Raw genomic sequence first — 12325 nt, 5'->3', positions numbered from 1 at the left:
TTGGCAGGTCTTAACGCTCACCTGGTCAAACTGAAGATCTTCACCTCTTTGAAGGGACCTTGACAAGAGCTTCTCCTGTAGAGAGAAACATACGCAGGTATTTAGTATCTAGAGTAAATCGGGAGAATGGAAAGCACCATTGTTCACTTATCTGAATTATCCCTTTCATCATCTTTTGCCTTGTCACAAGAAACCAACAAACATAGAGAAGACCTGGGTGGACAGCGTCCCATCCACTTATTCATGGTAAAGTAATGCAGGCTATGGTCACCCATCAACTTGTGTACATTGTACTCTAGAGCGGCCACTCAAAATTAAAGGGGTATTCCCATCTCCAAGATCCTATCCCGATATGTAGTAGGCGTAGTAATATTATTATTATTAGCAAATACCTCAAAAAATTAGAAATGAACTACAGTTCTTCTGATTCGCATTGCAGTAGCTAAAGTATCCATGGTTACGACCACTAACAGGTAACTAACTTACTATATGAGTGGTCGTAACCATGGATACTTAAGCTACTGGAAAGCCATGCATATTGGGTAAGTGACATAGCTAATCAGAAGAACTATACTACATTTCTAATTAATTGGAGGTATTTGCTAATATTATTACACCTATTTCATGTTTCGATAGGATCTTGGAGATGGGAATATCCCTTTAAATTTCACTGTGTCAGTAGTTCATCAAAGTCAAGTTTATCATAATGACCCTGTTTTTAAGAGGACCTGTCACCAGATGAAATGTGGCCAGTTTCGGTTGTTATTCTACACCCGCTGCTTCAAAGTAATTTTTTTTGGGGAAATCCATCATACAGTTTCAGAGATATTAGCCTAAGTTTATTAAGCCAAAATACACACACCAGAGACACCTGTGAGACACCCCCCCTTTGTAAAGAGCATAAAAAAAGCCCACATCTCTAAAACCAAGACGTCTCACAGGAATCTGGCTCGGTGGCCGTGGTCTACTGATGTGACACCTAAACAAGTGCTCTGCAATCTCCTTACTCAACCCTAGTTGAGAGCACTCCCTGACTTACGCCATCATATACAAAGTATATCAGGGAAAATAGATTATATATATTTATATATAAATACTGTATATAATATATATTATATTATAAATAATATATTATAAATAATATATATATATTTTTTATTTTTTAGAGAGGCCACTGTAAAGCAAAGTATACTGATGCACATCACTTCACCGGCACACCTCTACTGGGTGAATGAGAGTCCAAGGTCATTTGCTTTTTTCTGCTGACAGTGATAACTTACCACTGCAACCAATGACTGATTGGCTGCAGCAGTTACATGCCACCCAGGTGCTCTTATCTGCTGCAGCAGTTGCAACATGTCCTCCTGTTTGGTACATGGGCAGCTGTACTAGGTAACGGCAGATTTGCAGAAGGAGAGTATGTGTATTAATCCCCTATGAGCCATTTTGCCTCCTTATTTCCCATACTGCAGCCTTGCAGCGCTGGGGTTCTGGGTACAAATCCCACCAAGGACAACATCTGCAAGAAGTTTGTATGTTGTCCCTGTGTTTGCATGGGTTTCCTCCCACACTCCAAAGACATACTGATAGGAAATGTAGATTGTGAGCCCCAATGGGGACAGCAATGAAGATATCTGTAAAGTGCTGTGGAATTAATGGTGCTGTATGAGTGAGTAAAAGAAACAAATATCTTCAAACCAGAGAATGTCCGGTCACATTTCTATACATCACTGTGAATAATATGCAGCTCTTCTTAAATTTACTAGAAACACATAAAGGTGGAATCATTTCTGCATGTCACTACTGTAAAGCAATTAACAAAGACGCTGACGCTTTATTTCACTATAAATTGTAAGTAGCAAATCCACAAAGACCACACACCGTTATCTCAGTCTGAACATATGGGATAACCATATCCTTCTACCGCCACACGACATTGCCTCCCTAAAAAGTGCTGAAACAAACTGCAGAGGAAAGTAAAGGACAAGCGACTAGTCCAGATACTGGAGGCATTACAATGGAGGGAAATATCAGGGAGGCAAGCAGAAGGGAAACCTCGAAGACGGCATGAGTTAGTTAACTTAAAGATGACCACACAGATATTCTGGAAAGTTATACCATGGATCATTAATCCTGATGAGCGAGCAGCTTCACGTGACAAGGATTTTACTGGCACATAAATTAGACAGGATAACTCAATACCTATTCATGCATGTTCCTTCTATTGCTCTAGATGTTGTAGAGCTGCCGCTCCTGCACTCTTCTGAGGACATCAACTGTGTTTATTGGGATGTAACAGATTTACAAGCATTGACCGAAATTGGAAAAAATGTGAATATATGTCCCAGAATGAAAATGAACATGAAATAGTGCTTATTCTCTTCAAAATCTCGCAGCCTAGAAATGTAGAGGAATATTCTGGACAATCCACTAAAGACAAGCGAGCCAGTAATGTATTCAACTACTACAAGCAACAAAGCAGCTCGAATGTGTACTACACCCACTGCAACAGTATACAAATGGTTTTTACAGAAATACATAAACGTGCAAAAATACACGTATCATGCAGCCATGGCGCAGACAGACACACGCAAGACGATACAAAAAGAAACACCTAAAATCTGTTCATACACAGGATACCTTTGTAATGGAAGATAGTGGAAAGAGAAACGCGCGTCAGGATGCTTGCTCGTCTCATCTCCCTCTCTTGCCCTCTCGCTGGAGCGCGCAGTTACCTCTAATCCCAGCGAGCTCCAGCTCAGTGCTTACAAGTTAGACCACAGTGGTCGTTTGCCTCCTAGGCAAAAGTGTTCATTTCTCAAGAACAGCTGCAAGTTTTAATAACTAGTAAAATGCAAATGTGCTTTTGTTTTTTCAAGCATCATCTTGAAATATCTATGTATGAGAGGGTTTTGTAAGAGAAGTCCAATATTTTTAGGCGTTTTCTTTTTGCATTGTCTGGTATGGGTCTGCGTGTCAGTGGGTTATTTGTGTATGTATTATTTTTTTTGCATTCTTATATATTTCTATTAAGAATATTTTTATATAGTTCCACTGAATTTAATGTGCGATTTCAGAGTTGTTTTTTAGGTCGTATTGGTTGGAAATGTACTGCAGCCTGTTGCCATACAGGTCAGTAGAGATATATATATATTAGTTTATACGTGCTGAGAGCACTATTTAGTCCCTTACACTCACATTATCTAAGGTTTTTCTTTTCTTATGGTTTATATAACGGTAGCATTAGAGGAGAGAAATTCAATTTGTGCTGCTCTGGCCAGAAGTCCAGTCCTCAGAGGCAGTGGGGTCCTGACTCCTGTGCGTCCTGGGCTCCTCTGACATTACAGAGCCTAGTAAGCGCCAGAGACCCCCAGGATACTCCGCCAAGGATGCCGGGAGCAGGAGTGAAGAACAGCTGTGACAGGAGACCGGACGCCGGATCCGGGCAGCGCAAATCCAAACGCTAATCTCTAACTAGCAAATTCCACATTACTCTTCAGACTGTACTTGCTTACACTAAAATACTTTTACACATCTGTTAATCACACACATTCCTAAATTTTGGTATATAAACATGGCAGCAATCAGCTTTTGTTTTTTGGCCGATCAAATATTTAGTGCAGCATAAAAAATTAAACTGATGAATGTGAGATGAGCGGGCAACTATATGAGAACAGAATTATTGTATATATACAATTTGCATCAAATTGGGTAAAGGGTTCTTTAATGGAGTGCCAATGGTTTTTTTGGTACTCAAAACTTTCCCATCTTGTATGTGCACATTCTTTTTTTTTTTTTTATTGTGTTAAATAGGGCTTCTCAAACTGTGAAGTGCCCCCTAGTTGTTGATCACACGCAACTGGTAAGGAAGGTTTGACATAATTACATACAAGTCATTTTTAACCTGCAGCCATCGCTCGTTTACCAACATTATTAAATCTTTAATTTATTCCACGGCGAGTTGAGAAGATGAGGTGAAAAATATCGTACTATCAAGTAAAAATTCCCAATTGTCGTCCAATGTAAATTTGTGCAGCGATTGTCAAGGATTTGCTCGTTTGTCTTTGCTTAAATTCTCTATGATACCATAAAAATCATCAATTATTGGTGTAATATCCCTAATGTACACAGACATACACCAGTCATTTGCAGATGAGGAGGAACAGAGAAACCAACCCCTTCCAAAGCGATCCAAAAGCAATGAAATAGCAAAAAAAGCCATACAATCATGTCTTCTGAATGTTAAAGCTCGTTACATCAGGTGGTAGTGCGTATATACAGATTGATCTCGATGTGAAAAGGCATCTTTATGTCTAATACTAGTGCTGCTTACACAATTAAACAACCGTGGACATTTATATTAGGAGAAGCCTTCAGACAAAAAGCATCTGTGCCAAGGAAAAGTTCTTGTAAGACCCATGAACTAGGTTCATTCAGTAAATCCTTGGGTTAATGTCCCCACAAATGGCACGCCCTGGGGCCTGATGCCAGTCTTGATGAGGAGGCGGACTGGAGTCAGATTCTACTGATCCATTAATCAGGAGCGCTGGATGAGCAGCATACACCTGTGTGCACCCCGCCACAAATCCTACTCCTGTACCCACTGAAGTAAGATTTGTGGCGTAACAGACATTGCCTCTGGTCATCAATTTGACTAGCAGGGGTTCGCCACACCCCCGTCACCCACCAGCTTTGCCCATTTTGTCGGAGCTGGGAGAAACTAGTGTGAGAATGCCAAAAGTCACTACATTTCGGCACAAGTCCGAGTTACTTCTAAATATTGCGACTTTTCAAAGAATTTTCAAAAAATTAACAGAATTCTGGTGTGAAATCTTTGATGCATCAGGCCCTTGCTTTCCAAATATCCAGGCCATCTGTGCCCGTCTTTCTGAGCATCAGGTGATGGTAAAATGAGAATGAGTTTTTATCCGGCTTTTGCCACTGCAAACTAGCGAGTCGGATCGAAGATCGTAACATGTAGCGTTTTCTGGTCCCGGTCTTTGAAATGTATCTGGCGCAACAACTCATGCGTCAATACATGTGAACGTTTCCATAGCAAACTATAGGACCCATTCTTACCTCACTTTCCCTCAGACATTTCACCGCTTTGCTAAAGGGGTTTTTATAAGGGTATGTGCACACGGTGCTGATTTGCTGCGGTTTTGATGCAGCATCAAAGCTGCAGCGGCCAGATGTTACAGCATAGTGGATGGGATTTCTAGAAATCCCATGTCCACTGAACGTCTATGTGTACCTGCGGAAACTGGCATGAGGCGCGTCTTTCCAGACCGCAGCACGTCAATTTCTCTTGCGGAAACGCATGCAGATTTTCCCCATAGACTTGCATTAGGTGAGGAAAATCTGCATGTGTAAAAACCGCATGCGTGTTTCAATAGCGTTTCCGCAGCGTAAACACACACAAAACGCTACATGATGATCAATAAAGTTTGTTAAAAAAAAAACTATTCTCTAATTTCAAAATGAAGACATGAAAAACACATGCAGAAAAAACGCATCAAAAAACACATGTAAAAAACGCAAGTAATTTAATTTACATATTAGGTGTGGAAATTGTGCAGAAATTCTGCAGCGTCGTAACAGCAACTAATCCGCACCGTGTGCACATACCCTTACTGGTTAAGTGGAAACAAGACCTTATAATAACTGTCACTAAAAACAGTCATTTTCACACATGCACAATTATAATCAATTGACGAGGACTTGATTGTTTTTCTCTGATCTTACTGAGTTGAGATTTTCCCTTTTGGCTTAATGACTGATACAACAGATAATGGCCATGATGAGACCAAATTGCACCTTTTACATGTCGTGAGGTTTTTGCCACCTAATCTAAGAGCAGAATAACGTAGACCCTGATTCTGGCGATGTGTCACTTACAGGGCTACTTGCTGTAATTTTGTTTTATCAACTGGATATTATCACTAAAGGACTACTAACACCTGCTGTCATATCGTCCTCCATATTCATGAGCTCTGTGTAACCCACCCCACCACTGATTGCCAGCTTTCTGCCTATGCACAGTGTACACGGTCTTCAGCATTGATTCCACTCTGACTTTAATAACTGGACTTGGGGTACTCACAGTGCTGCCAATCAGTGATGGGGGGGTTATAAAGAGCTCAGCATTCAGAGAACGGCTAGATCTGCAGCAGAGAAAAGGGTGATTTTATCAAAACTACAGCAAGCAGCGATTAATGGTAACAGTAAGTGATAAAATTGGAATCAGGGTCTCTGTCCCTACATTATGCTGTTCTCAGATGTGAAAGCAAAATCCTGGTGATTCCCTTTAACAGTGTATGTCTCCCCTCTGATGTTGACACTCTGTAATACTGTATTAGATTGGGATATTTTAGACTCCCTAAATCAGGGTTCCCCAACTCCAGTCCTCAAGGCCCACCAACAGGTCATGTTTTCAGGATTTCCTTAGTATTGCACAGGTGATGGAATTATTGCCTGTGCTGATGATGGAATTATCACCTGTGTAATACTAAGGAAATCCTGAAAACATGACCTGTTGGTGGGCCTTGAGGACTGGAGTTGGGGAACCCTGCCCTAAATCATGGGAGCTGCATATGATCGCGTGAGTACCAATATGACAGAGTCCATGTGTAGGAGGGCCATCTGCGGCGTCCCTCAATCCTGACAAAGAGAATATGGACAGGTGCTGGGAGATGATGAAGATCTCCATGAATCTGACATCTCTATTAAAGTGAGGACTGAATACAGAGCATGAAACAGAGGCAACCTGGTAATTAAACTTTAATGACACAATGCTGACAGCAAAATAAGGTGTAGATAATGTAAAACATTTATAACGGAGATGATTGCAGATAGTGCGCCATGTAGCCATGAGTGTGTAGGTCACCGCTGCCAGAGCCTGCGGTATATTCTGCTGGCTCTGCACTGCTGCACAGTAACCAGATCATTGCACCGTGCCAGCACTATAGCTGCAATGCAAACAATACTAAAAATAAACCCATATTGGATTTTTCTGCTTATACCTTGTGACGTACACCCGTGCAAAGACTGCATAGCCTGAAGGTTGAAATATTTCCTAGCACTTGAGAGAATTCGTAGGAAAATGCAAATGGGTTATTAAAATTTCAGCATTTCCAGAAGGACAGAAAACAATGGAAATACGTAAGCGATCCTCCTATCATCCAGGGCAAGAGAATACGTCTATGTTCTGTAGGAGACAAGCCGAGAGCTTCAGACATAATATATGGCTGTGATGAGTCCCCACTGATCCCCTCCATCCTATGTCCAGCCTCACACTGCCATAATACAACACAATAGAGAGGGAGGACACGTGCACTCCTCCATGTCCCCCGGAGGGGTGACAACCCCAAAACATAAGGGAGTAATCTACCCACTTGGCGATGTCTAAGTAGGGGGGAGCATCAATAAATCTGCTGGATTTATAAAATAGGACTAATGTGAAGATTCTGCTTGGCATAATATTCACCAACGATAAAAAAAAAAAAAACATTATAGGATCTGTCAACAGCAGACAAAGAAAAACAAAAAAAACTTACAGGATTCATACGGAGTGGAAGCAACCACATAAGTTACATGATCTAACAAGGAAGTATAGGGCAGACATTTTCCATAAGAAGGGGGCGCTGCTATAAAAAGATTGCACATCCTAAAAAAGGGGCCTGCAAATGGCTTTGTAATAGTCATTTGCTCCATAGCCATGACTGTCCTGCTTCTCCTCTAGAGATCAACCAATGTGTTAAGGGCCCCATACAAATTAGACATATGTCTGCTGAACCTGCTGAGATTTATGGGCAACGTGTATGGGGGTGCTGACCAATTGATGGTTGGGCAAGATGTCGATCACTCATGTCCACTTTTGGATAGTTGACCCCATTGTTCTCCCGGAGAGAAGTCACCGGCCAACGTGTCAATCAGTGGATCCGGTGTATGGGAGAGTCGGCTGAGTTGGCTGTTGGCTGAATGATGGACAGAAACATCTTTCGGCCAGCAGCCATCTAATGTATATGGCCGGCCTTAGGACCACAGCAGTGATTAGCCCTGGTCCAAACACACTGATCCCTGTATGAACAACCAATGAGCGCTTCAATGGAAAACTTATGTGACTACACACTGAGACAAAGCTAGGAGGAGGTAATTATCTCACCGTCAGGCTGCCCGGGGACCTAAAATCCAGACCTACTGGGCAACACTGATGTCGATTGTTCAATCACAATCTATTCTTTAATTCCAATTATCATAAAAAAACTGGAAAGTGAAAATCGTAATGAAGGCAAATTACAATTTCCGTGCCTGTATGAACTTCATTGAGAAATATAACTTGCTCTAAAAAGAGATTTCCACCTTTGGGGACTTATTTTTTGTTAAATGTATTTGGGGCTAAAAAAAACAAACATTTTTGCAAATATGCCCGGTTTGGCTTTTACATCTTCTTCACATTCAACTTTGATGTTGTCTGTGGCGAACACAAAAAAAACGCAGATCTAGAGTTACAAACTCTGCCATCAGAGTAAGCTCACTGACAGATTCTCAAATAACTCATTCTGCAGCTAGCGATACACAGTGCAGCACAGAGGCTACAGAAGGCAAAAGGTGGAACATTTTCAATGGAACCAAAGGAAACATTTTTAGACTGAAATACATGCAAGAAAAGAATAATTAATAAAATGACAATCAGCCTAATTAAAATTGTCGATTGGCAGCGATTTACTCTCCCATACTCCTCTGCCGTTGGCGTAACTGGCTGGGGAACAAAATAATCAAATTCACACCGCAATATTCCTATGTCCTCCGGCATCATCTGTTGGGGGACAGCCTCCATACACATTAGATAATTATCAAAATCCATAGATTCACTGTATTTAATCTAACGTAGGTCTCATCCTTGGGAGACTCATTCTACGTCATCAATTAATCAAAACGATGCAATATTTTTTTTTAACCTTGTGGTGCATTTTTTTTTTTAAAAGCAGTATGTCAATTTGCTGCGTTTCTACTGCAGTTTCCCCCATTGAGATCAACATGGCCTAGCAAAAAAACCACACAACACCTCAAATACGCATAATTAACGCCTCATTTTTCTGGCCATAGCCTGCATTTTATTATGCAAAAAATAAACGTAATAAAAAAGCTATGCTTAAACATTCCCATACCGTAGTGCTATTCCCTAGCTGTAATTCAGTGTGGCGCACTGTACTTTATTAGTTTTTACAAGCTTTATCTATGTGTATCTATAGTTCTAAACAACCGCACCTCCCCATAGATGATAGGTGTGTGAGTAGCGGCTCGTCAGCATTTTGCACCTGTGCTGCTGCATCCTGCAGTGCATGTAGGCTCGGACTGGCCCACAGGAGAACAGGAGAATCCCCCGGTGGGCCCCACTCCACCTATATGAGAAATAGTTGACACAGTACATTTGTTTCACAACGTGTACATTTGTTTCACAACGTACAGGCTAGGGCAGAATCTCGTTATTCATTTAACAAACTACCCAGATTATTATACTGAAACATCGGCAAACTCGTGAATGAGGGTAATGTGATATTTGTATTTGGCTGAGCAGTGGGCCCCCCAGACTCTGTGTTACTGGTGGGCCCATGGCAGTCCATTCCAGCACCGAGTGCTTGAGTACTGTGACCAAGTATTGGTAGCTGTGGCTGCTTTTTTCGGGGATGTTGTTATTCCTTGCCATTACAGACAATGCTCGCTTCTAAGCGTGCACACAATCTGAAGGCCATCAATGAGAACAAAGAAAAACCACCAACTCCAACTTGAGATGGACAGATAAATGAGAAATATAACACAGGAAGGCTGACATTTCCCTAGAGTTGTCTTTAAGGAAGGGTTGAGATAATGTGCTTGCATCAGAGGAAACAAAAGGCTGCATTACTTGCCTAATGTGCTGAGTGCTGAACACAACCGCAGCTCAAGGGATCTATTAGGTATTGTTTATACAGCAAGATCAAGCGTGCAGAGCTCGGCTGACAAAAAATACAGCTAGGCTATATAATGAACCATTAATGGCCTGAGCACAGTGTAACCTTCAACCTGGATAATTAGCAGATGCAGCCATCACCATTGTGTGCTACTGAAAAATGCACCAGTGTTTTACCATGATGTCATAGAAATGCACATGACAGATTGTTATGGTGCCAATGCCAAAAGTGTGGCCATCCAAATGAACGGCAAACAATAGGACATCATCATGTCTACTTAATCTAGATTAATCAAAAACATTACATGGTAAAGACTAAAAAGAAAGGGAGCCTGTGAGCCACTTCCCGGTTTACTGCCCCACCTGACTTGTGTGAACGAAGCCAGAGTTTTCAACAATGACTTCGAGGTTCTGTCTGTGTAATCAGACAGTTGTGTTGGTTATTAGTACTGTACACTATTGCAGGCACTAACTTGTTGGACAAAGTACAGCTATTAAAAGGCGCTGCAGGACAAGTCTCTTGATAAGCAGGCAAGAGAGGAAAGGAAGGATGTAATGAGACTCCTAGGACTTGTCTTACCCTGATGGCTTAATTTGGTGCGCTTGTCTGTCTTTTAGGAACTACCATGGGGAATGAGTTCGCCTGGTCACCAGTAGCAGCTGAACCCATCGGCCAGAGACACTCTTGCAATTTTGTGGTTTAGCTAATAGGAGTTAGTGCACTAGGAGTGGCTTCTCCTCACAGGCATTGATCACATTAGGTGGACGATAAACATAAAATATATTTATTTCTCACTCAGGGCGTCCACCTAATGTGATCAATGCCTGTGAGGAGAAGCCACTCCTAGTGCACTAACTCCTATTAGCTAAACCACAAAATTGCAAGAGTGTCTCTGGCCGATGGGTTCAGCTGCTACTGGTGACCAGGCGAACTCATTCCCCATGGTAGTTCCTAAAAGACAGACAAGCGCACCAAGTTCACCAATATGAGCCATCAGCGTAAGACAAGTCCTAGGAGTCTCATTACATCCTTCCCTTCCTCTCTAGCCTGGTTATCAAGAGACTTGCCCTGGCAGCACCTTTATTAGCTGTACTTTGTCCAACAATGTATTTATTTCAGCTCAGAACGTCCACCTAATGTGTTCAATCCCCACCCCCCAAAATAAACAGTAAGAGGTGCTATAGCAATAATTGGGCATTTAAAAATAAAACTAGTTCAAGCTTTTGGGTGAGCTAACAGTCATTTAATCGTGGGTCAACCTCTTTAAAGACTTGTTCTCCTACTTTTATATTGATGATCAATCATGTGGACACATAATATTTAGGCCTCCATGAGCTTTAGAGAAAACTGTAGCTTGCTATGAAGGCAAGAGGATCCAAATTAGGAATTAACTAATAAAATGAGAATACTCAGTCTAGTTTAAATCTTACATGGAGAGAGCAGAATCAATACCATATTGGTGGATGTCCTACACCCGGCATCCCACACAACCAGCTGTACCCAGTGCCAGCAGCTTCTGGATGGACGGATGTTAGCAGCTGCCACTGCTGGATACTGCCGATCTGCTCCTATTCAGACGAGTAAGAGCGGATCTGCAATACAAAGCAGAGGGTAATATATCTAACAGTCATGGACAAGGAGAACAGCTGATCGGCGGGGGTGCCGAGTGTTGGACCCTCACCGATCAAATACAGTATTTATGACCTATCCCAAGGATAGGCCATCAATAGAAAAGTAGTAGAACAAGCGGCGTTTAAGTGTCATGATGGTTAAAAAAAGGAAAAAAGTCCAATATGGCAATTGCACAGTCCAGTGTAATTGTAGCTTTAGTTGTTGGAGAGTGTAAATACAGGCTTTACAAGACAGATAAGGATACATAAACCCAGAAGCACGTCACATGCTTCAAAGTAAAGCAGAAGACATAATAAAGCAACCGGCTATAAAACTACAGCATAAATTAAAGTAAATGTTCCAAGAGAAAACCTTGTAGGATGAGCAATACCAGAACATAAACATAACCGCAGAACAGCAAGAATTGTCTGAGGATCACTCAATCCCCTGCAGATCCCGGCACACAGAACGAGCCCCGGCCCCGCGAGCGTGCCGTCTGACACTAAACAGAGTTTGGAAAATACTTGAGTGCGATTCACCACATGATGGTTTATATCCAGGAACAAAGATGCATCCTATTAAGAACATGAAATCGTATGTCTCTCCCCCTGCTCAGGGCAAAGTCTCCGCAAGAATTGCACAACAGATTTTAATTTAATTTAATTAAATAAATAAAAAGGGGGAAAAAATAGTTTTGAAAATCAACCCAGCCTTCAAATTACCAAGCAAAGTATAGTCACCTCACTTCTACTGAAAATATG

At 41.6% G+C, this 12325-nt stretch overlaps 1 protein-coding gene across 10 annotated transcripts in view; it reads right to left on the bottom strand.

Annotated features, from left to right (window-relative positions):
- FRYL (FRY like transcription coactivator) overlaps positions 1–12325 on the bottom strand; it is a 298660-nt gene that overhangs the window by 120163 nt on the left and 166172 nt on the right. For all 10 annotated transcript variants that reach the window (XM_073645520.1, XM_073645519.1, XM_073645521.1 and 7 more), the window contains one exon: positions 22–75. In XM_073645520.1, coding sequence (XP_073501621.1) covers positions 22–75 — 54 coding nt within the window. The remainder of the gene's footprint in view (positions 1–21; positions 76–12325) is intronic.

The sequence above is a fragment of the Phyllobates terribilis genome, unplaced genomic scaffold, assembly GCF_046119375.1.
Source record: "Phyllobates terribilis strain yellow unplaced genomic scaffold, ASM4611937v1 Scaffold_1__5_contigs__length_1240528914, whole genome shotgun sequence".
Lineage (NCBI taxonomy): Eukaryota > Metazoa > Chordata > Amphibia > Anura > Dendrobatidae > Phyllobates > Phyllobates terribilis.
The sequence above is the reverse complement of the archived record's forward strand: the minus strand, read 5'-3'. Positions and strand labels throughout refer to the sequence as shown.